Source organism: Pan troglodytes, chromosome 1 (genome assembly GCF_028858775.2).
Source record: "Pan troglodytes isolate AG18354 chromosome 1, NHGRI_mPanTro3-v2.0_pri, whole genome shotgun sequence".
Lineage (NCBI taxonomy): Eukaryota > Metazoa > Chordata > Mammalia > Primates > Hominidae > Pan > Pan troglodytes.
In genome coordinates, this window is record NC_072398.2 from 1,429,368 (window position 1) to 1,454,079 (window position 24,712).

Here is a 24,712-nt window from a genome sequence, read left to right on the forward strand (position 1 = left end):
CAAGATACAGAGTCAACCTAAGTGTCCATCATAGATGAATGGGTAAGAAAATATGGTATAGATACACAAGAGAATACCATTCAGCCATTAAAGGGTCCTGTCATTTGCAACAGAATGGATAAACCTGGAGAGCATTACGTTAAGTGAGAAAAGCCAAGCACATAAAGACAAATAGCTCATGACTTCACTTACATGTGGAGCGTAAAAAGTCAAATTCATAGAAAAAGAGAGTAACGTGTTGATTACCAGAGGCTAGGATAGTAGTGGTGGTGTGGTGGGGAGGCAGCTGGGGAGATACTTGTCAAAGGATGAAAAATTCCAGTTGGACAGAAGGAATGAATTAAAGAAATATATTGTAGAACACGGTGACCATAGTTAATAGCAATGTCTTGTGTTCTTGAAAAACGTGGAAAAAAGCCCACTAAAGGTATATAAAAGCATTTGTTCTTCAGTGTCCTCCCTAGCCATAAGCTTGTAAACTTGCATAGTAAGTGACTATTGTAAGTGTGTCCCCATAAAGGGACACAAAGTGTGTAGGGATGTGTGTGTGTGTGTCTGTGTGTGTTCAGGGGATAAGAGATTGGGAAATAGGCAAAGAAAATTCGAAAAATGGAAAAAAAGATCTAGAGATCAGTCTGCAGCTACCTTGTATAACTGTGCCATTGAAGAAACTACCCCAAATTCCCTTTTTTCAATACAGTAAATTTTATTTAGTAAAAGTTTGATGAATCAACAATAAACAAATAAAATAATATGGCTATTATTAATATGTTGAAGAGAATATGAGATGAAAATAGAGATGAGAGATGAAAAGATGCAGATAGAAAAAACTAGAAATATTAGAAGTAAATATATATGTCTAAAATTAATATACAATAGAATTATAAAAGCATGAAATACTCTACCTGAAGTTAACAGCTAATAGTTTGGGATTGACGGAATGTTAGATCCAGTAGAAGATCTGATTACTTGCTTGAATATGAGTTAATAAAAAATATTTAAAGAGAAGAAACATAATTGGAAGGTACAACACGTAAGATAAAAACCATAGTGAAAAGTTCTAGCATGCATGTTATTTTCACCCTGGGAGGCACACAGATTTAAAAAGGGGGGCAGAAGCAGCATAAATAATGATACCCACAGATAAATATTATTGGCAATCTTCAAGCAAGATAAAGAAAAGTTCAATCATATCCTAGAGACATCACACTAAAATTGCTAAAACTAAAGATAAGCTTAAATGCCGCAATAAGAGGAAAAGAAGACATTTTGTTCAAATAAGCAACAATACTACTGACAGTTGACTTTTCAACATAAACTGTGAATGCTATAAGACAATTTAGATATATCTTTAATGTGCTAAATAAAATAATAGTCAACATAAAATCATATACCCAGAAAACATAATTTCCAAAACTAATACCAACCAAAAATTTTAATACATAAAAGAATGAGAGAATTTCTTGTCAGCAAACCTGTAGGTTTGCATTAAAAGAAGAGTTACGCAGGCAGAAGAAAATGGCCCAAATGGGAAAAATGGGCAGGAGAGTGGAAGAACAATGAAAAAAGCAATATAAGAGCACATGCAAAGGAATACAGACTGATTAAACAATAAAAGTTATGGGTGGTGGGGTTTGAGATATGCGTTTAATTATAATCCATTATAAAAACAATACAAAGAAGGGACTAAAGTAGTGTTCTAAAAGCACAGTGTCTGTAGAAAGTGGTAAAATAAGTAATTTCTACTTGACTGTAATAAGTCAAAAATGCATAAACACTCAAATCGGTGTAGAAATGCATGACTACTCACCTCATAGATGGAAATGTGGAATAAAATAAGATAAAGTAAGGTAAAACAGGGAGAAAGAACATAGATGAGCCAAATAACAATAATATATTCATAAAGCAAACACAAATGTGTCTGAAATTAAATTAAAGGCAACTAAAGTGCTGAAATTAAAGCACTAAGACTGACTGATTTTGTTAAAAAACAAAACTGTATTACACTTAACATATTCTCAAATGAACACGAAGAAAACACCCAAAATGAAGATGGAAAAATATATACCATGAAAAATTAAACAAAACAAAGTTGGTATAGTCGTTATGCTATTAGAATACATAGCTAATAAGGCAAGCAACTTTTCTGAAGAGTAACCTTTGATAATGACAAGGCAGCCCTTCTACTACAAATAGATCATAAAACCAGTTCTCTGGCGCATACAACAGTATTGCTTCTAATGATACATGACTTAATTTGACAGACTGAAAATAAGAATAAGGCAAATTCCAATCATCCTGGGGTATTTAAAATCAAAAGTCAAAATACTAGAAGTTCTAGAACTTCACCAAAAAGACCAGGAGAAGCAAACAGGGAAGGGACCTGTTTTTTCTCCTCTAGTCTTACAGTTTACCTCTATTGCCCCCTACTGGCAGAGTTCATGTGGTGCCAACACGCTAACAGCGATGTGGTTGTAGGGTTCACCCAATCCAGCACCCAAGATCTGAGTGCATAGGGATGGGTTTGGAGTCAAGGGACTTAATTGGCTCAAGTATTTCAGCTTTTTTTTTTCCACCAAATACCTCCTCTCCACCCATTTACGAATACATTTAATTCAATGTTATTCTGGTTCATTGTGCAGTCATCACATCTTCAACTGTTCTGTATTATTTTAATGTACTTGTTCAAAGCGATAAAACGACAATGTTTTATCATTGTGGAAATGAGTAGGTTATTTTACCTGTAAAGAATATTACTAAAGCAAGATAAATTATGTCAACTGGCTCAACAGCAAACACTCTTTAAAGGCAAATGATTTAATTTCTATTTGGCCATGTGATGACAACTACATATAATTCCTGCCCCTTACTTGCTCTCATATTGATAGTTTGATATACTTAACTAATATTTAGTAATACTATGCTTATAATAAATGTGAAATAAGCATTTAGATCACTGTCTGGAAGCTTTAAAAAGCTGTTAAAGTGATCTGATATTTACCCATGTAACTTTTCTTTAAGATAAACAAATAGGAGAAAGAAATACATGGTAAACATGTAAATGTGTGTTTGAATTCTAATGAACATTTCAAACTATGAGGCTATTCAGCAAGAGGGATAGAGACAATGTTATGTCATTATGAGTACAACACACAGATGAGTTGCATTTGTGTTTGGGTATGCATAAACACCAAAAGGATGTACAGAACAGTTTTTCAAACAATTCAGAAAGAAATTTAGCTGAAGGGTTTGTGTGTTACATTAAACAAATGAAAATCAAATTGCATTTCATATTTTATTTGTAAGATCCTCCAGTCCTGCACAGAGTAGAGGACTAAATGACAAATTTTGCTTTAACCTTCATCTTGGAATTCATTTCCTACCACTCTTCCTCTTATTAAATTGAACTGTTTGTCCTAAATCTGCCTGTGTACATGGTAAACTGTAACCTAACTTAATGTGTAAACAACCTGCAACCTAACTTCAGAGCATACATTATAACAAGTAGCAAAATCTCAGAGAATCATAGCAGCCTAACCTTCAGCCAACTGTAGGCCGAAGCCTGCCAAAACATCCAAATAAGGCAAACACAGAACTCCAGTCAATCAGGTTATTTCCGCATGTCATTTCCATTTCTCCAGCTATAAATATTGCCTGCAACGCCTTGTAGGATGAAGCTCTCTGCACTGCTTTTGGTCCTGAGTGTTATCTGGTTCATAAATATTTTTTATTTTCTCTGCTCAAATGAACTCTGTTAAATTTAACTTGTCTAAGATTTTTCTTTTAACACTGTCTAAGTTTATATTGGGAGAAGATCTCTGAAGCAGATGTAATTGCTTTTATAACAATGTCCATCCATTTATTCTTTAAATCTCCCACCAGCATTTCCATTGTGTCTCATTATTCAGGTTTCCTACTCCATGAAGACATTATCTCGGGATACCTTTTGGTCTTCACAGAAAAAGGTTGACACACAAAGACCAAGTGATTGAACATCATAATTGGTAATTAGTTCAGGGTTTTAAAAACTGTTCCTCTGGGATACATTTTAATGTAACTAATAGCAAATCACTTCAAGATGTTCTTCCCTGGGGTCCCTTGTCCTTGAGTCAGGAACCATGCTTTTCATTGATCTTAAGTATAAATAAACCAATACTAAAGCAAGCATGAAAGAGCTCCTTTGATAGCAAACTGGAAAGAGCTACTGTACTTTTAGTTTTTTACAGTGATTTAATACAGGTCACCATTTGAACATGACAATACTCTGCAAAACACTACAGTGAGTATTTGTGGGCAGACTGTCTAATTCTTAAGTTTACCATAAAATCATGGCCTGAGTAGGGATATTTTTGAGCCAGGTAACATACTTAATTCCTTTTTAGCCATAGCACACACACACACACACACACACAAAATCCATCCGCGGATTGTACTTTAATTCAAAACAGGGGATTTTATGCTATCAATGTATCAAAATACTGATGATGCAAGTATTTATATTGCCTGCCAGCCTTTCAAAATTTTTCCTTTCATATCAAATATGCAAAAGTTGGAGTTTAAAAGACAGTCAACTAAATTTAGGTTAATATACTTTACCAAGTTATGGGAATGCTTGACATGTGTGAGAAATTGTTTTAGAATATGTCCTTTCTTTAATTATCATAAAGACTTAGCTAAATGGTTTAAGAATTAGCTTGCAAAACTTCTCATTGTATCAGGATGCTCTAAGCTGCTTAAAACGCCTCTCAAAAATAGAGCCTTACAAGGGTTTCATTTACTCATTTAGTGTTCATATTCTACCTATCATATATAAGAATCTGTGACAGACTCTATAAAATGGTGAGTGGCATGTTCAGAGTTGAATTTTAAAAAAAAAAAAGATTTCTTCCAAAACTTAGAAAACAATGTAAACGTGAAAAATAATGTCTTCCCAAACATAGAGAATAAAATGCTTTCAGACAGGAATTGCATTGGCTTCAGATGTCCTAGGGTGACCAACTTTCCCAGGTTGCCTGAGACTGACAGGTCTCCTAGGATGTGGGTCTTTCAGTGGCAAAACTTGGACAATCCCTGGCTAACCAAGTGGTTGATCATGCTTTGTAGGGTAGGGCCATGATTTGTATGCAGGTATTGACTCTCCTTAATCTCCACCTTTTCTCTTTTTACCATTTATTATACTGCCTTCACACTGATCTTCCTTTCCTACCTCTCTGATCACTTCGAAACCTAGAAAATTAAGAAGTAGCTACTTTCACTTCTTTTCTAGTACTTCAACAGTGAAGCTAAGCTGAAGAGAATGTAACATTCTCCTTAAACGATGCTTGAACTAGAATCACCTCTGACTTAGCCCTACCTAATAGAAAGTGGCCTAGAATGAAACTGTCTGACAGAAGTCATTCAGGAATATGAGAGTACGAGGAAATGCGTATCACTCTGCCCCCATAGAGCACAGTGGCTGCTGTGGTGAGTTCTTAGCACCTTGCCTTAGACAACATGGGCCCTTTAAACGTGTGCCGATATTGTTTATTATGACAATGAAGATGAAAATACTTGAAAACAGAGATGATGATAATGATGTAATGGATACATAAGAATAAACTGCTGTTGGAGTTGACATAGGTATAACATTGGCTTATAAAACGCAACATGAGTGAATTTTGTCATTAGACTCCCTGGATTCAGATTTCCATGTCGCCAGTGTCTAACTGTGTGACAATAAGCACATTTGATAACTACCAAATTTCACCAACTACTTCATATGTAAAATAGTGACATAAATATTATCAATTTTTTTTGAGACAGAGTTTCGCTCTCGTTGCCCAGGTCGGAGTGCAATGGCGCGATCTCGGCTCACTGAAACCTCCGCCTCCCAGGTTCAAGCAATTCTCCTGCCTCAGCCTCTTGAGTAGCTGGGATTACAGGCATGTGCCACCATGCCCAGCTAATTTTGTATTTTTATTAGAGATGGGGTTTCTCCATGTTAGTCAGGCTGGTCTGGAACTCCCAACCTCAGGTGATGCGCCCATCTTGGCCTCCCAAAGTGCTGGGATTACAGGCGTGAGCCACCGCACCCGGCCCTATTAATTCTTAAACTTATTCTCATGATTTAGCAAAATAGCATGGTGAATGGCACATAAATCAAGCATCATTGTGAATTATTAGTAAATGTTTGGTGTTCTAAAGTAAGTAAACAGAATGTGACCTCAATTCACTCCTTCCAGGAAAAGGTTGCCAGTGTTTATTTGGCAGTGCACTGCATCCTGCCAAACAAAATGGTCTAAGTTTTTTCTGTATGTAGTTTTATATTTTATATCACTTTCATTTTATTCTGGCAATTCTATATCACTTTCATTTTATTCTGGCAATTCATTATTATAAATAAATCCTATTGTTAAACTTAAATTGATAATGTTCTACAAACCAGTTGGTGCCTGTAAACACAGTCTCCATTTAAGATGGACAAATACTGTCTCCCTCTGAATTCATCCTCTATGACACCTTCAGGGCTGGCTTTCTAAAACTGGGGTATGTCACATACTACTTCCTCTCTCAGAAATCTAAAATTTCTCCCTTATCGACTACTTAACAACAAAATAATTCCTTACCTTAGAATATAATAATCTCAAGTAGTCCTATCTTTTCTTATTTTTATTTTTATTTCATTAAGACAGGGTCTGGCTCTGTCACCCAGGCTGCAGTGCAGTGGCACAATCTCGGCTCACTGCAACCTCCACCTCCCAGGCTCCAGCGAGTCTCCTGCCTCAGCGTCCCAAGTAGCTGGGATTACAGGCCGGCTAATTTTTGTATTTTTTGTAGAAACGAGGTCTCACTATGTTACCAAGGCTGGTTTCGAACTCCTGGGCTCAAGCCATCTGCCCACCCTAGCCTGCCAAAGTGCTGGGACTACAGGTGTGAACCACACACCAGGCCAGTTTTATTGGAATTTATCTTCTCTTTCCTCTTCCCTTTCCACTCACACTCCTCAAAACCTGCTTACTTTTGGAGACAATACCACATTCATGTGGACTAAAAGCAGAGTTATTCATGAGAATAAAAATTGTCCCATATAAGGGAAGATATGCAGGAGAAAGAAGAACAGTATAAATGGTAAATATAATGGTAAATATAAAGGAATATTGACTAAGCAATAAAAATCACGGGTGCTAGGGTTTCAGATATCACACTCATGTTTTTGGTTAGTATTTTCATTATTTTATCCAAGACCAAATTAAGTGTGCTATGTTACTATATAAAACTGTTTTATAACTCTAATGATTTTCTTATGGTCCCAAAGAATATTAGTTTATTGTTCATTGTTTTATCACTGATGCTGAAATAACTGAGAATGTATATTACATTTTCTACATCGTCATAATCTAATAGCATAATGATTAGCATAAACTGTGGCCTTTAAATATTTAATGAATAAAGTCACCTTTATTGTAATTATTATAGAATTAATTGAATTATATTTTATTGCCCTAACCCAATCTGGTTATTCTTAAATTATTATAATATTTATTCAATCTTTTCAAATACATTTCTGGAAATTTATTCCATTAAATAGTAAAAAACTCCCTCATTATTAACGACTGAATACTCACATACTAAAACATGATTTTTCAAAATTATATATTTGGAACTCTAAATAATAATTATTTTTACCTTTGATTGGTAGCTCAGTAAGTCACCAGAATAGGGCTAAAGATTCATATTCATTATTTAATCCTCAAAGAATCTCGGTGAGTTTACTACTGTTATCTCCATTTAACTAATGCGAATGGACTGAGGCTTGAAGAATGTCTTAAAAATGGAAGGTCACAGACAGGGTCAAGATTAGGCCATATGTATTATAATGATACAAACTAAATTTCACCGATTTTTCTTGCCTCCAGATTTTGATCATTAGAAAATCTAAGCCAGATTAAACATAATAACTAGAGCTGAATTGATAATTTCAGAGGAGATGACCAGGGATGCACACGGCCAGGAATAAATGGCTTTTGATTTGCAGCAAATAGAAACAGGCTTTCTATTTCTGGAGAAAGACACTTTCCTGCTGATGCAGGCAGGCCCTCTTCTTCTGGATACTGTGGCTTTTTTGGAGCCTACAGTAGCATGCAAGTCAGACTAACATCAATTGCAGAATTTCAAGAGAAACTACTGACCACTGTTTGGACACCTATGGATAGAAAACAGTACATATCTCCACCTTAAGCCAATGGTGGGCATCCTGAACAAGGTTTTCATAGTCAGTAGATACCCTCTCCTCACAGTGAACTGTGTCATAGTGTCATTCCAGATTCAGCCTCCTTCACACACAATAACCACCCAAACCAAGGAAGCCGCACTGAGAACAAAGTCAAGCAAACCAATGTCATAACTCCAGAGAAGCGGGTGAGGACATTACAAGAAGAAAAGAGAAACAGAATCCTCAGGTTCCCTTGCCTTTGCTCTTAACTTAGAGATGGTGGAACAGCGGTGCGCTTTTCTATCTCCTGTGAACTTTAAGAATTTTTTGAAACTTGCCCTTGTGTACTTGGGACTGGGATCTCCTTCTTCATAACCTGCTTTAGGAAAATTGATCAGTAACAGTTACGTGGATAAATAACATTGATAAATAACAGTACTTACATTAATAAGTGAGAGTTCTCCAAGAAAAAAAAAACAAAGCTTTTTTCTTCAACAATGAAAGCTCAGTTTATATTTGAGTGCCTGTTTTTGGTGATTAAGATCACCAAAAGGCTGAAAGGGGTCTGTTATCTTATACATTTATCTCAAGAAGCTTTGATGTCAGATTTATGATTAAGATAAAATGACCAGACCAGAACCGCTTACTATTTGAAAACATATTCAACACATAGTATTTTTTAAATTAGTTAATATCACTTCAGTTCAGATCTTTCAAAGATTCTAATATTTGAATTAAATTTTAAGAATCAACTACTTTGTCTATATTTTCCTCTTCCAAATCATCTCGTATTCAAAATAAAAATCCATATTCTTTCAGATATCTCTTATATTTCTTAGTTTTTGTGTACATTTGCCATATTATTTTGTGTTTTGCTTGAAAGTATATAGTAGAGAGGTTAATAGCAAATTTTTTGGAGTCAGATGATCTAGGTGTTAATCCTGGCACTTATGAGACACACAATCTACCTACTATTATTTTTACTCCCATGCATTGTTTGCTTATCAACTACATAAAGATAAAAATATTAAAGACTCAATGTGCTTGTGAGGACAAAATTGTATCATCTCTGCAGAGGACCTAACATACAGCCTGTCACATGTCAAAGACCCAAATAATGGTGGCTGTAACATTCCTTCAGTATGGGTAAATTAATACTAAAGCTAGAGATTCTGAAATGGATTATGGATTAGACAAAAGCTCTATTTTTTCTTCCAGTTTAAAGAGTTAAAGATGAATTTATCAGTAGCTAAAATTTGGTTAACAAATTATTGAGGCTACAAGGCATGAGAGAGCAAAACAGACTAGATTTGTGGACCCACACTCAAAAATACTTTTTATTTATGTCTCTGTTTAGATACCAGAGGTACAATATGATCTCTGAAAACTTAAAGAACATTGATAAACATAAATTTATGACTAAATTCACAACTACTTTGAATACTATCACTAGATTCATCTAATCATAATAGTTCCAAAAGCCATGAATTCGTGTAACTGTCTGTGCATACAAATGTACCAAAATAAATAAGCATAAAAGAAAACGGACAGCAACCAAGTGCAGTGGCTCATGCCTGTAATCCCTGCAGTTTGGGACGTCAAGGCAGGAGGACCTCTTGAGGTCAGGAGTTTGAGACCCGCCTGGGTAAGAATGAGACCCCCATCTTTTTTAGAAAAGAAAGTAAAAGAAAACAGAAAACAGAATGCTATGGAAGTTTTGGGGGAAAATAACATAGGACACAGATTTTTCTTGTGTCCTAGAAATTATTTTCCAGAAAACTCCAGTTGCCATTTATGCTTGGGTATCCTTTAGAAATCATGGCTCTGTCTCTCTAACATCTGGTATTTATTTCAATTTATTCAATGTTTAGAAATAATAAATCCATATCTTACAGAGCTTAAATGGCCAATCTATAGCTATGATGAAATGAAGACACAACCCTACATTTTATATTTTTAAATCCAATTATCTTGCCATTATATAACAGCAAAACAAATAGCTGGTCCAGTGAATTTTGGCAATGTGCTTCTCAAACTGATGAAAAACTACTAATACAGACATTTGATTAAATTGTTTAGTATTTGGACTGTGATACGTTAGTCAATGTTCCCATGAATATACAGCCTCAAAATACTAGGTTGGGCATTTTTCATCTGAAATATCCTCACTATAATTAGCCCTGTCAGCTTGTATTATTTCAAGTATCTTTGCTCATGTATATCTCAAGGACACCTAAATGTACCATGCAATTAACTGAATTATTGAGGTATGTAATAATTTGTATTACAGCTCCATTGGATATATATGCATATCCAGAATATATACATATGTGTGTGTATATATATATATGTGTGTGTATTTAGACAAGTTTTAAGTGAAAATGATATCAAAATATTTGAAGGCATTTTGAAAATATTTTTCTTCTCAACCACTGGCTTCAGTTTGAGTCATCAATGGAGGAACATACATCAGAGAATGGGATTAGTCTGGAAAACAGAGGATATTGCCTGGAATACAGAACTCCATCATATGGGAATTCCTGCTGCAAAGTTGTGTCCAATCAAGAATTAAGTCCCTAAGTACACACACTCCTCATGTTATCTCCTAACGACACAGGGATTCTTTCAATTTTCAGTTGTTTATTCTGTGCAATTACTGCCATTCAATCACCCAAGCAGGATGAATCACAGCGTTGTAACTGAGTTCATTATTCTGGGCCTCACCAAAAAGCCTAACTCCAGGGAATTATCTTCCTCTTTTTTCTCATTATCTATCTTGTGGCTTTTCTTGGCAACATGCTCATCATCATTGCCGTAATCTATAACAACACCTTGCATACGCCCATGTATGTTTTCCTTCTGACACTGGCTGTTGTGGACATCATCTGCACAACAAGCATCATACCGAAGATGCTGGGGACCATGCTAACATCAGAAAATACCATTTCATATGCAGGCTGCATGTCCCAGCTCTTCTTCTTCACATGGTCTCTGGGAGCTGAGATGGTTCTCTTCACCACCATGGCCTATGACCGCTATGTGGCCATTTGTTTCCCTCTTCATTACAGTACTATTATGAACCACCATATGTGTGTAGCCTTGCTCAGCATGGTCATGGCTATTGCAGTCACCAATTCCTGGGTGCACACAGCTCTTATCATGAGGTTGACTTTCTGTGGGCCAAACACCATTGACCACTTCTTCTGTGAGACACCCCCATTGCTGGCTTTGTCCTGTAGCCCTGTAAGAATCAATGAGGTGATGGTGTATGTTGCTGATATTACCCTGGCCATAGGGGACTTTATTCTTACCTGCATCTCCTATGGTTTTATCATTGTTGCTATTCTCCGTATCCGCACAGTAGAAGGCAAGAGGAAGGCCTTCTCAACATGCTCATCTCATCTCACAGTGGTGACCCTTTACTATTCTCCTGTAATCTACACCTATATCCGCCCTGCTTCCAGCTATACATTTGAAAGAGACAAGGTGGTAGCTGCACTCTATACTCTTGTGACTCCCACATTAAACCCGATGGTGTACAGCTTCCAGAATAGGGAGATGCAGGCAGGAATTAGGAACGTGTTTGCATTTCTGAAACACTAGTAGTTTCAACATGCAACATCACTTCTGTACTCCGGAACCATCTTCTAGAGCATCTCAGATTTTACTGATTTTTCATACTTACCTCCATTCCAATTTTCCCTTCCCTCTTATTCCTGCCTTCTTCCTAGCAGTCTCATTGTCTCCAAAATTCTGTACTCTTTATGTGAAGAATATTCATAAAGCAATATGCACAATACCCTCACATAAATATGTCATAATATATATTCCAACATTTTCCAAAAATATGTACATAACTTCGAATACTTATATATGCATATACACAAATATTTACCTATACGTGCATGTGCACATCATACATGCAAATATCACAAAACATTTTGTGTATTTTGTGCCATTTATTTGTTGGTATGTGAATGTGAGCTGGAGAGAAGTAGTGTGTGTGATAAATTTTCCCTTGCTTAATAGGCTGGGTTCATTCACTTACAGCATTGTGATAATGAGGTATCTACTCTGGGGTTGAACCTCATTACGTTATTTAGATTTCATTGGAGAAAAATCGTGCTCTACTGAATAAAATTATTGGGCAAATTCTAAAGTCTCCATGTGTTCAGGAAAAAGTGACAGAATATTACTTCAGTCCTTTTAAACCAGTGAGTACACTTATGCCTCATGCAACATTAGTCTGACATTAGGCAGTCAATAGTGTGTATGGCAGTTCAATGGGGCCATCAATGAAACAGGCACCTTCAGTCATCTTGTTCTGCCCTTCAATATTGTTTTCCCTAGGATCATGAATGGCTTTTGTATTACTAGGCATCTCATCCATAACCCAAGTAGAATGAAGGCTAAGGACAGAGATTTCATGAGGCAAATGAAGCACTGTCTATTATTTTTATAAGGATAACCCAGTAAGTATAAGCTACATCTCATTGGCTATAGCTATATTATTACACCATTTCAAGTTGTAAGTACCAATTGGGAGAGTATATTCTGAAATTAGGCACTTGGCACCCCTGAAAAAATTTGGATGTAACATAGATGAGATGAGAAGTGGGTGTCTATACTATGGCAGTTGCTATGAGTATCTACTAGCAAATGTATCATAAATGCAGATTTGAAGTCACAAACTAAATCATGAAATAAAGTTAGGTTGAGAGAGTGAGAATGCCAAAACTGAGGCTACATAATAAAAATATACAACACATCTTATAACAAATTGGAAGAAATACATCATTTGCTGTGATTAGTAAAGCATATTTTTACAATATATTTCCACAATTATGAAAACATGTTGGAATTTTGTCTTACAAATATATCTGGAGCAGTTGTGTCCATCATCAGATAAATTGATAAAGAAAATGATAAAACATTTCATGTTTTACATGTATAACATTTTGTTTTATAATTATAACATTTTGTTTTATATATGTGACATATATTAGTAACATGTTATATAACATATATAACACTTATGTTATATATAACATATTATATATAACCTTACTATATATGTATATGTAATGTCATGTTATGTTATATATATCATAAACTGTTATATATATAACCTTAGATATGTTATATATATAACCTTAGATATATATAAACTGTTATACATATATGTTATATATATCATAAACTGTTATATATATCATAAACTGTTATATATGTATATATGCAATGTTTCATTATATGTTATATGTAACATAACTGTAATATAAGCAAATATTAAATATCCCTTTCTGCATTATACTTTTTTTTACTTAACAATATAATCTAGAGATAGCTTCATAATGGTCTTACATACAAATGTGCACTCACACATATATATACCTATATGTACAGATATACATATATCCACATGTGCATACATGTATTACACATTCCACAATATTTGTAATTTTTTGAACCTTTGGAATTTATTGAGACTCATTTTTAGGGTGAAATAAATTATCCATTTTTAAGTTGTTTTATATGTGCTGATAAATAATCTCCACTCTTTTTTTGGGAGAGTATAGTATACAGTATTAGTTTAATGCATGCATTTTCAAGTTTATTAAGGTATTTACATATTTGATATTTCTGAAAATAGAATACTATTGGTTTATTTTTTAGGCTATTTTGTTAGGTTCATATAATTTGTTGATATTGTGTTCTCATTTTATTTATTCTTTATGACATCTTTATGAGATCAACTTGCATTCATTTTTTTGTAATTCAAAAATAATTGACATAAAATTTATGTATTATTGTTTACAGCCTAACATTTTGAAGTATAGATGCATTGTGGAGTGACTAAATTTAGTTAATTAACATATGCTATGCATTACCTCACATAATTATCATTTTCATGGTGGAAACACTGTATACCCACTCTCTTAGTATTTTTAAGAGTACAGTATATATGGTTTTCTACAGAGATAGGAAAGCCACAATGTCATAAAGGAAAAAACAAATTTTGTACAAAGAGAAATAATTACAATATACTATATTTCTCTCATGAGTTCCTTAAATTATATTTTATGGTTGAAAGAAAAATTATAACAACATTAGTTGGTATAAAAAAACTATACATTGTGATGTAATAAAAATGCTATACATAAGTTAGAATCCTTAAAAATCTTAACGAAAACATCAGAAAATCAATAAATGAAAAGCAGAGAAATAAAAGACAGAAGAAACAAACAGAAAACAAATTAAAAAGTCGACAAATTGTAGCATATTAATGATTACCTTAAAAGTAAATGATGCAATAATATATGCAAATTGAAAGACAGAGATTGGACACTGGATAAAAATACATAATTGAACTATAAACTGTCTATGAGAAACTCACATAAAGTAACAAAACAAGTAGGTTGAAAGTAAAACTACAGAAGAAGTCATAGCATGTTATGTCAACAAAAAGGAGAAGTATCAATAACAACAAACATAGAAGGGTGATCAATGAACAGGCTTTACTTCCCAACAGTTTCACCAGATAGCCATAAATGGGTATTTTATTCCATTTAAACAGGTTACAAATAATATAATGAAAATACTGTCATTTAAATCTTACATATTTGATAGCAATATCAGAAAAATTTCCAACATAGATATACCTTTATCATATAATAGGTTATGTTGACCACTTTAGCTTATTCCCCCAGCCTTAAGGTATAGTTTACACACACACACACACACACACACACGCGCGTATACATATATTTATAGTATGCAATGTGATGCTTTTATATAGGTATAAACTGTGAAGTTATCAAACAAAATGAATTTACATATCCATCACCTCACATAATTATCTTTTATTGTGATTACATTTAAGATTCACTCTCTTAGCAATTTCCAAGTGTAAATGAACAATTAAAAGAAAAAAATTAAAGAAAACATCTACAGCTAGATTAAATACAGGTTGAAAGCCAGATATAAACCATATAGATACACACAATATAGATATTGGTAGACATAAATATGGCTATGGGTATAAGCATGAGTATGAATATAGTTAAGGTGTTATAGATCCAAGTTTACTTAAGATAGGACCATTTTATTTATTTATTGAGACAGAGTCTCACTCTGTCACCCAGGCTTGAGTGCAGTGGCACAATCTCAGCTCACTGCAACCCCAGCCTCTGGGGTTCAAGTGATTCTCCTGCCTCAGCCTCCCAAGTAGCTGGGACTACATGCACCAACCACCACATCTGGCTAATTTCTTGTATTTTTAGTAGAGGCAGGGTTTCACTATGTTAGCCAGTCTGGTCTCAAACTCCTGTCCTCAGGTAATCCACCTGCCTCTGCCTCCCAAAGTGCTGAGATTACAGGTGTGAGGCACCACGCCCAGCCTAAGACAGGCCTATTTTAAACATCTTATACCAGTGTAATTACTACTAACAGTTCCTGGTTTATTCTGAAAAAGTCTACAGGGAATAACACACACTAGGACCTGTTGGGTGGAGGGTGGCGTAGAGAGGGAGAGTATCAGGAAAAAAAGCTAAGGCATGCTGGTCTTAATACCTAGGTGATGGGTTGATAGGTGCAGCAAACCACCATGGCACATGTTTACCTACATAACAAACCTGCACATCCTGTACATGTACCCCGGAACTTAAAAAAAAAAAAAAAGTCTACTTTGGCTGATAAATGTTAAGTTCCCAATGGACACAAATAGAAATATACATATACATATAAATAGATATAACTGAAGTTATATGTATATGTATTTTCTATAAATTTATATGCCTATGTAGGTATGTATTCTATATATCAATAGAAAATTACTTTTTCTATGAATTAAAAGTGGAGCATTGAGTCATTCTATTATATTTTAAATTATGGTTTCTATAAACATGTTCAATGACATAAAACCTTTCTGAGGCTCCTTTTACCTCTGTGTTTCTCAGGTTGTCAGTGATGAAGTTAAACATCAGGGTAATAACTCTGTATAGCATAGAGATGAGCCTGTCTGTGGCTAGATGTGGGCTTGCCTTAGACATGTGAGTGTTGACTGGGGAAGGAGTAAATGTAGGTAAATGTCAATACGCCATAGAACAAACAGACCGTAAGGAGGTGGGAAGTGCATGTAGAGAAGCACTTTGCACTCCACTCTACACACTGGATCTTTAGGATAGTGGAGATGACGTATATGTAAAAGTTAAAGGCAGCCAGAAAAGCACTGATCTCCAAGATAACTGATTCCACTAAAACAAGCATGTTTGCCAGGTGCATGGACTGGCACAACAGGGCCCCCATTGGTGAGATATCACAGTAATACTGGTTAACTCGATCAGGCTTGCAGAAAGACAGGCAGAGGGTAGACACTACGTGGAGGAGGAGGAAATTTAGAAACCCAGCTGCTCAGGTCCCATAAACCAGCTGGACAAAGCCAATTTGTTCATGATCAGGATGTAACAAAGGGAGAAACATGTGACCACACACCAGTCATAAGCCATAACAGTGAGAAAGCTTTCTTCCCAGCCCAGGCCACTAGGAAATAGGGCTGCAAAGCTCACCTAACAAAAGAAATGCTGTGATCCTCAGTCTAGAGAATCTCAGACATCTTAGGTATAGCAGCTGATGAACACAATATGTCTAAGATGGACAAATTTGCCAAAAAATAATACATGAGTAGTGTGCAACTTAATCACAGTCCCAATGGCCAAGAGAACGTCTCCACTTTGCACCAAGAACACCTGACAGATAATGGCAAGGGCCACAAAAAGAAGGTAGTGCTCATTGGAGAAGTAAGAGAGCCCTATAAGGATAAACTGAGTCACTGTGAACAAATTGTGAACACCCATCCTCTCTCTTCACAAGGGTTTTTCTGTGGAGGTTTGGGGAGGGGAATGAAACAAACAAACATACATTAGTATAAAAAAACAAGAGGCCCAGTGATAAGAAGTTCTTGGAAAACAGCTGATGTTGTGAGGCTGATGAATGATGTTAGCCCTATTTTAATTAGATGTTTCAATTATTATGAGTATCGCTGGAAACCTCCATCATATTTCTTCAAATATGTATCCTCAGTTCCCTGTCAAGGGGAAACCCTCTATATAAATAAAGAGACGTTCAAAAATTTACCTTCTCAGTACAACTGTCTTTCATTGTTGACCCTTCAGCAGTATTTGGGATTTCATAATTCAGTGAAAGCTGATGGTGCATTTCTCAAACCTACTTGGGTACTTTATTCTGCCTGCATTATCTCAATGTTTATAATTTTGTGCACTATTCCAATACTAAATAACTTGAAGGTAAAAGCTGTGTGTATTATTCCTTGATACAGAAATTTTAGTAAATATTAAGAATTAAAAGTCACATAGGAAAAGGTAGATAAAATAATGAAGTGAAGAATAAATGGTGTGTTATATGCTCTGACAAATTTTCCTTATTGGAAAGAAATAAATATGGGGATGTTTTTATAACTTCAACCTAAAATCATTAAAATACTTCCATAGCATATATTTTAATTAAATTTGTACTGTAAAATATAGCTAAACCTAGTTGACAGTATCTAAATGTCATTCAAATAAGAAACAAATTTATTTACATATATATACAACTCCTTCTCCTTTAATATTTACATATTTGATCTTGTGTATAAGAAGTTTTACTACAAATACAAACATGTATTTTTACAAATTACACATGGTAAAATATATTGGCCTTACTCTTGTTGAATTTTAAAACCACATTTGTATGTATCTTAATAACCCACATAATCACAATGTTTACAAAAATACTTCAATTGAATTTCTTCAATCAATACTTCAATAGATTTTTAATGTTGTTATAAAAATGAATTTCTTTTATTTTCATATCTCCTGTATATGATACTAAATTCAAAGATAATATGTGGTTAAAAATGCAAAAGTCACTTTTAATGGTCCAGCCCTCATATTTATTTTGCTTGGTTGAAACTATTAATATTCTTTTTGCTAAGATAACATGTAAAATATAAAAAGTAAAAAATATGCATAGTGATTTATATACACAAATGGAATAAAATAATTTTCCACCACCTTTTCCCCAGCAGTATTTAAATAAAAATAACCAGGAGAACTTGGGACATGTTATTAGTCTTTCCTTAAGCAGCACCAGATCTGTCCCAGATCAATACTTGTAATAAGCAAAATATCTTATCACCAAGCTCTTCAAATCATGAAATTTAGGAAAGAAAATTACTATAATAACGACACTTGGATATCTTTATTCAGTCAACAAAAGATTAATGAGTGAATGAAAAAGGTTAATATAAAAACAACCATGTCATTTTTCAAGTTCTCAAATGTTCAAGATTCTACACTGCTATTCAAATTTAGTCTGTCTACATATTTATAAGGTAATACCTTAAAAATATAATAAGATATTTGGGAAATTAAATAAGGTACTTTTTATTATATTTATTATGCCAATTACAATTACAAATAATCATAGAATATTTTTCTCAAGATGATAAATACTTAATTCTACATATTCTATATTAAATACTCATTTTCCTTTATGCTTACAATTACAAACTAGGAGATCTATGAAATGACCAAAAAAGACCTCAGAAGTATCCTCTTAAGTTCAAGAAATTACAAACAAATGCATATAAAAAGTTAAATGAAATATGGAAAACAATTCATGAACAAATTAAAAGTTTGACAAAGCAGTGGAAACCATAAATAAGAACCAAATAGAAATCCTCAAAATAAAGAATAAAATAATTTAATTGAACAATTAAATACAATGCTTCAACAACTAATTTGATCAAGCAGAAAAACCAGTTAGCTGGAAAATATGACATATGAAATTATCAATTCAGAGAAGTAAAAAGAAAAGAATAAACAAAAATGGAAAAGGCCTATGGGAATTATAGGATACCATCAAGCAAACTAACACTTGCCTAATAGAAGTTTCTGAAGGAAAAGAGAGAGGAAAATGTCTAAAAAACATATTTAGGAAATAATGGCTGGAAATTTTTTCATCTGGGGAAAGACAACAAATAGGTACTGGAAGCTCAGATGCTGCCAATGGAACAACAAAAGAGGAGTTTATAAAGCACATCATAATCAGACTATCAAAAATGAAAAACAAAGAAAAATACTCAAAGAAATAAGAGATAAAAAACATATCACATTCAAGGGAGCTCCAATACGGCATGCAGAAAATTTCTCAGCAGAAATTCTTCAGGGCAGGAGATAGTGGGATGATACATTCAAAGTGCTAAAGAAAGAAAAATCTGCCAAAGAATAATATATCCAGCAAATCTATCCTTCAGAAATAAGGGAGAAAGACTTTCCAAAGCAAAAAATAAAAAATGTTAAAAAGGCTGAACAAGTTTATCACCACCAGACCTGGCTTATAAGATATGCTAAAGGGAGTTCTTCGAGCTGAAAGATAAAATCACTGAGTAATACAAAAACATTTGAAAACAGTCAAATTCAGAATACTCTAAAAAAGAAATGACAGTGTGAAATTACTTATATCTTTACTATGAAGGTTAAATAAAAAGCTATTAAAAATAACAACTAAAATAATTTGTTAAAAGGTATGTAATATGATAAACATAAATGAGGTCAACAATTCAAAATGTGGAAAGTAAGAAAGGAGTTAAAGTTTAGAAGGTTTTTTAGTGATCAAAGTTAAGTTGTTACTAGGATAAATAATCTAGCTACAAGATATTTTCTGTAAGCTTCATGGTGACCACAAGGCAAAATCTTAAAATAGACACACTAAAATAAAAAGCAAGGAATAAAAATATGCTACTAGAGAAAACGCACAAACACAAAGGAAAACAAAAAGTAAGACCGTATCTATTAGGAATAATCTTTTTTTTTTTTTTTTTTTTGAGACAGAGTCTCGCTCTGTTGCCCAGGCTGGAGTGCAGTGGCGCGATCTCAGCTCACTGCAAGCTCCGCCTCCCGGGTTCACGCCATTCTCCTGCCTCAGCCTCCCGAGTAGCTGGGACTACAGGCGCCCGCCACCACGCCCAGCTAATTTTTTTGTGTTTTTCTTAGTAGAGATGGGGTTTCACCGTGTTAAGCAGGATGGTCTCGATCTCCTGACCTCGTGGTCCGCCCGCCTCAGCCTCTCAAAGTGCTGTGATTAGAGGCGTGAGCCACCGCGCCGGGACTGAGTGAGTTTTTAAAACAAGACCCAACAAAATGCTGACCATAGGTTACTCACTTCACCTATAAGGAAAGGGATAAAATTAAAGGAACAAAAAATATTTTGTGAAATGGAACTCAAAAGACAGTAGGAGTAGCTATACTTATATGAGAAAAACACAGGCTCGATGTCAAAAACTATAGAAAGAGACAAAGAAGGTCTTTATATGATGATTAAGGGGTGAATTCACCAAGAGGTTATAATAATTATAAAAATATATGCACTCAACATTGGAGCATCTAAATATATAAAGCAAATATTAATAAATCTAAGGGGAGAAATGATTGCAAAACAATAATAGTAAGGAGTTTGAATACCCCACTTCATCAATTAATAGATCATCTGGATAAAAAAGCAACAAAGGATCTAAAGTCCATTCTAGACCAAATGACTTAACAGACATTAAAATAACATTTCATCCAAAAGCTGCAAAATATACTTTCTTCTCAACAGCAAATGAAACATATTTCAGGACAGACTATACATTAGGCCCCAGAAATAATCTAGGCAAATTTAAGAAGATTGAAATTCTATCGAATATCTTTTGGGACCACAGTGTTATAAAACTAGATAGTCAATTCCAGAAGAAAATTTGCAGAATTTACAGAGACATGAGAATTAAACAAACAACATGCTCTTGAATAGCCAAAGGGCCAGTGAAGAAATTAACTAAAAGTTTAAAAATTTTTGAAACAAACAAAAATGGAAACACATTATACCAAAACCTATGGGACACATCAAAAACAGTTCTAGGAGAGAAGTTTACAGCAATAAATGCCTCCATCAGAAAAGGAGAAAGAGCTAAAATAAACAGTCTAACACTACACCTCAAGGAACCAGAAAAAAAACATTAGTAGAAGGAAGGAAGTAATAAGAAAAAAAAACACAAGTAAATGTAATAGAGAAAAAAAATAATGTAAAAGGTCAATGAAACAAAGAGTTGGGTTTTTTTTAAAGATAAACACACAAATCTTTAGGTAGACAAACTAAGAAAAAAGAGACAATATTCAAATAGATAAAACATGAAAAAGGAGACATTACAAATGATACCACAGAAACACAAAGGATCATAAGAGACTATTATAAGCAATTATATGACAACAAACTGAATATCCTAGAAGAAATGGATAAATTCTTAGACACATAAAACCTACAAAAATTGCATTATTAAAAAATAGAAAATCTGAATAGACCAATAAGTGAAGAAATTGAATCAGTAATAAGTTCCCTATCAAAAAATAAAAAGAGCCCAGGACCTGATCGATTTATAATTTTTTCATATTATAATTTTTCATATTATAAAAAAGTTAAAAAAGATCTTACAACAGTTCTTCTTAAATGATTCCAAAATATTGAAGAAGAAAGAACACTTTCAAATGGATTCTATAAACAGAGGCCTCAGAAATAACACTACACATCTACAACCATCTGATCTTTGACAAACCTGACAAAAACGAGCAACAGGGATTCTCTATTTAATAGTGTTGGGAAAACTGGCTAGTCATATGCAGAAAACTGAAACTGGACCCCTTCCTTACACCTTATACAAAAAATAACTCCAGATGGATTAAAGACGTAAACGTAAAACCTAAAACCATAAAAAACCCTAGATGAAAAGCTAGCCAATACCATTCAGGACATAGGCATGGGCAAAGACTTCATGACTAAACCACCAAAAGCAATTGCAACAAAAGCCAAAATTGACAAATAGGATCTAATTAAACTAAAGAGCTTCTGCACAGCAAAAGAAACTATCATCAGAGTGAACAGGCAACCTACAGAATGGGAGGAAATTTTTGCAATCTATCCATCTGACAAAGGGCTAATTCCACAATCTACAAGGAACTTAAACAAATTTACAAGAAAAAGGCAAACAACCTCATAAAAAAGTGGGCAAAGGATATGAACAGATACTTCTCAAAAGAAGACATTTATGCGACCAACAAACATGAAAGAAAGCTCGTCATCACTGGTCATTAGAGAAATGCAAATCAAAACCACAATGAGATACCATCTCACACCCGTTTAGAATAGCGATCATTAAAAAGTCAGTAAAGAACAGATGCTGGAGAGGATGTGTAGAAATAGGAACATTTTTACACTGTGGGAGTGAAAATTAGTTCAACCATTGTGTAAGACAGTGTGGCGATTCCTCTGAGATATAGAACTAGAAATACCATTTGACTCAGCAATCCCATTACTGGGTTTATATCCAAAGGACTATAAATCATTCTACTATAAAGACACATGCACACGTATGTTTATTGCAGCACTATTCACAACAGCAAAGACTTGGAACCAACCCAAATGCTCATCAATGATAGACTGGATAAAGAAAATGTGGCACATATATACCATGGAATACCATGCAGCCATAAAAAAGAATGAGTTCATGTCCTTTGCAGGGATATGGATGAAGCTGGAAATCATTTTCAGCAAACTAACACAGAACAGAAAACCAAACACTGCATGTTCTCACTTATAAGTGGGAGCTGAACAATAAGAACATATGGGCACAGGGAGGGGAACATCACACACCAGGGCTCGTCAGGGGGTGGGGGGCAAGGGGAGTGATAGCATTAGGAGAAATACCTAAGTAAATGACAGGTTGATGGGTGCAGCAAACCACCATGGCACATGTATACCTATGTAACAAACCTGCACGTTCTGCACATGTATCCCAGAACTTAAAGTATAATAATAAAAAAAAAACCTGGCAAATCCAATTCAGCACAATGAAAAGATAATTTATCATGCTCAAATTGAGATTAATCCCATGGATACAAGAATTCAACATATGCAAATCAATACATGTGATATATCATATCAGCAGAATCAAGGGCAAGAAACTCATGATCATTTCTATAGATGCAGAAAAGCATTTGGTAAAATTCAAAAATCCTACATGATCAAAACTCTCAACAAATTAGGTACAAAAGAAATGTACCTCAACACGATAAAGGCCATATACGAAAAACCCACAGCTAACTTTCTGCTGAATGAGGACAAGTTGAAAGCTTTTCCCCTAAAATATAGAACAAGAAAAGAGTGTCCACTTTTGGCACTCCTATTCAACATAGTACTGGAAGTTTTAGCCAGAAGAATTGGGCAAGAGAAAGAATAAAAGGCATCCAAATTGGAAAGGGGGAAGTTAAACTGTCCCTGCTTGAAGGTGCCATGTTATAATACACAGAAAACTTCTTTTAGAACTGATTAACAAATTTAGAAAAGTTGCAGGATATAAAATCAACATACAGATCAGTAGCATTTCTGTATACTAATTTTTCAGCTATAAAAATAAGTCAAGAACAGAATTTCATTCTCAATAGGCAAAAATATAAAATAAAATACAGTACTTAGGAATAAACTTAACTAAGGAGGTTAATGATTTCTGTACTGAAAACTATAAATCATTGATTAAAAACTTGAAGAAAAACACAAATAAATGGAAAGATATCCTGAGTTCATTTTGGAAGAATAAATAAAAATCTCTATACTCCCCAAAGCAATCTACAGATTTCATGCAATCCCTATCAAAATACCAATGATATTCTTTGCATAAACAGAAAAAAAAAATTCTATAATTCTTATGACACCACAAAAAAAAACACCAAATAGCCACAGCAATTTTGAGTAAAAAGAACAAACCTGAAGACATCATATCACAGGCTTCATAATACACTACTACAAGACTACAGTAAACAAAACAGCATGATACTGGCATAGAAGTAGACATAGAGGCCAATGGAACATAACAGAGATACCAGAATTAAATCTATAAATGTACAGTTAAGTGATTTTCAACAAAGGTGCCAAGATCACACAATGGGGAAAGGACAGCTTCTTCAATGAATGGTGTTGGAAAATTGGATATTCACATTCAGAAGACTAAAATTAGACCCTTATCTCTCATCATATATAAAATGCAACTTAAAATAGATTACAGACTTAAATGTAAAATCTGAGACTATAAAACAACTAGAAAAAAATAGGAGAAAGCTTTATAACATTGGTCTGGGGAGGATTATTTGGATAAGACCTCAAAAACACAGACACCAAAAGCACAAATATACATATAGGATTACATCAGATTAAAAAGCTTCTACACAGCAAATAAAACAATCCACAAAGTAAAGAGACAATCTACAGAATAGAAGAACATTTACAAATTATTTAACTGATAAAATGTTAATATCCAAAACCAAAAGTCCTCCAGCAACTCAACAGTAACAAAAAAACACCAAGAACCTGATTTAAAAATGGGCAAAATACCTAAATAAATAGTTCTCAAAAGAAGGCACATAAATGTCTAAC

General features: G+C 34.2%; 2 protein-coding genes across 4 annotated transcripts in view; one reads left to right on the forward strand and one right to left on the reverse strand.

The window, feature by feature from the left end:
* LOC104004828 (uncharacterized) overlaps nt 1-24,712 on the reverse strand; it is a 225,911-nt gene that overhangs the window by 178,962 nt on the left and 22,237 nt on the right. The window lies entirely within an intron of this gene.
* On the forward strand, nt 10,872-11,794 carry OR13G1 (olfactory receptor family 13 subfamily G member 1). The gene is given in 2 exon segments (XM_525133.6): nt 10,872-10,923; nt 10,926-11,794. Coding segments are annotated over 2 exon segments (921 nt in total).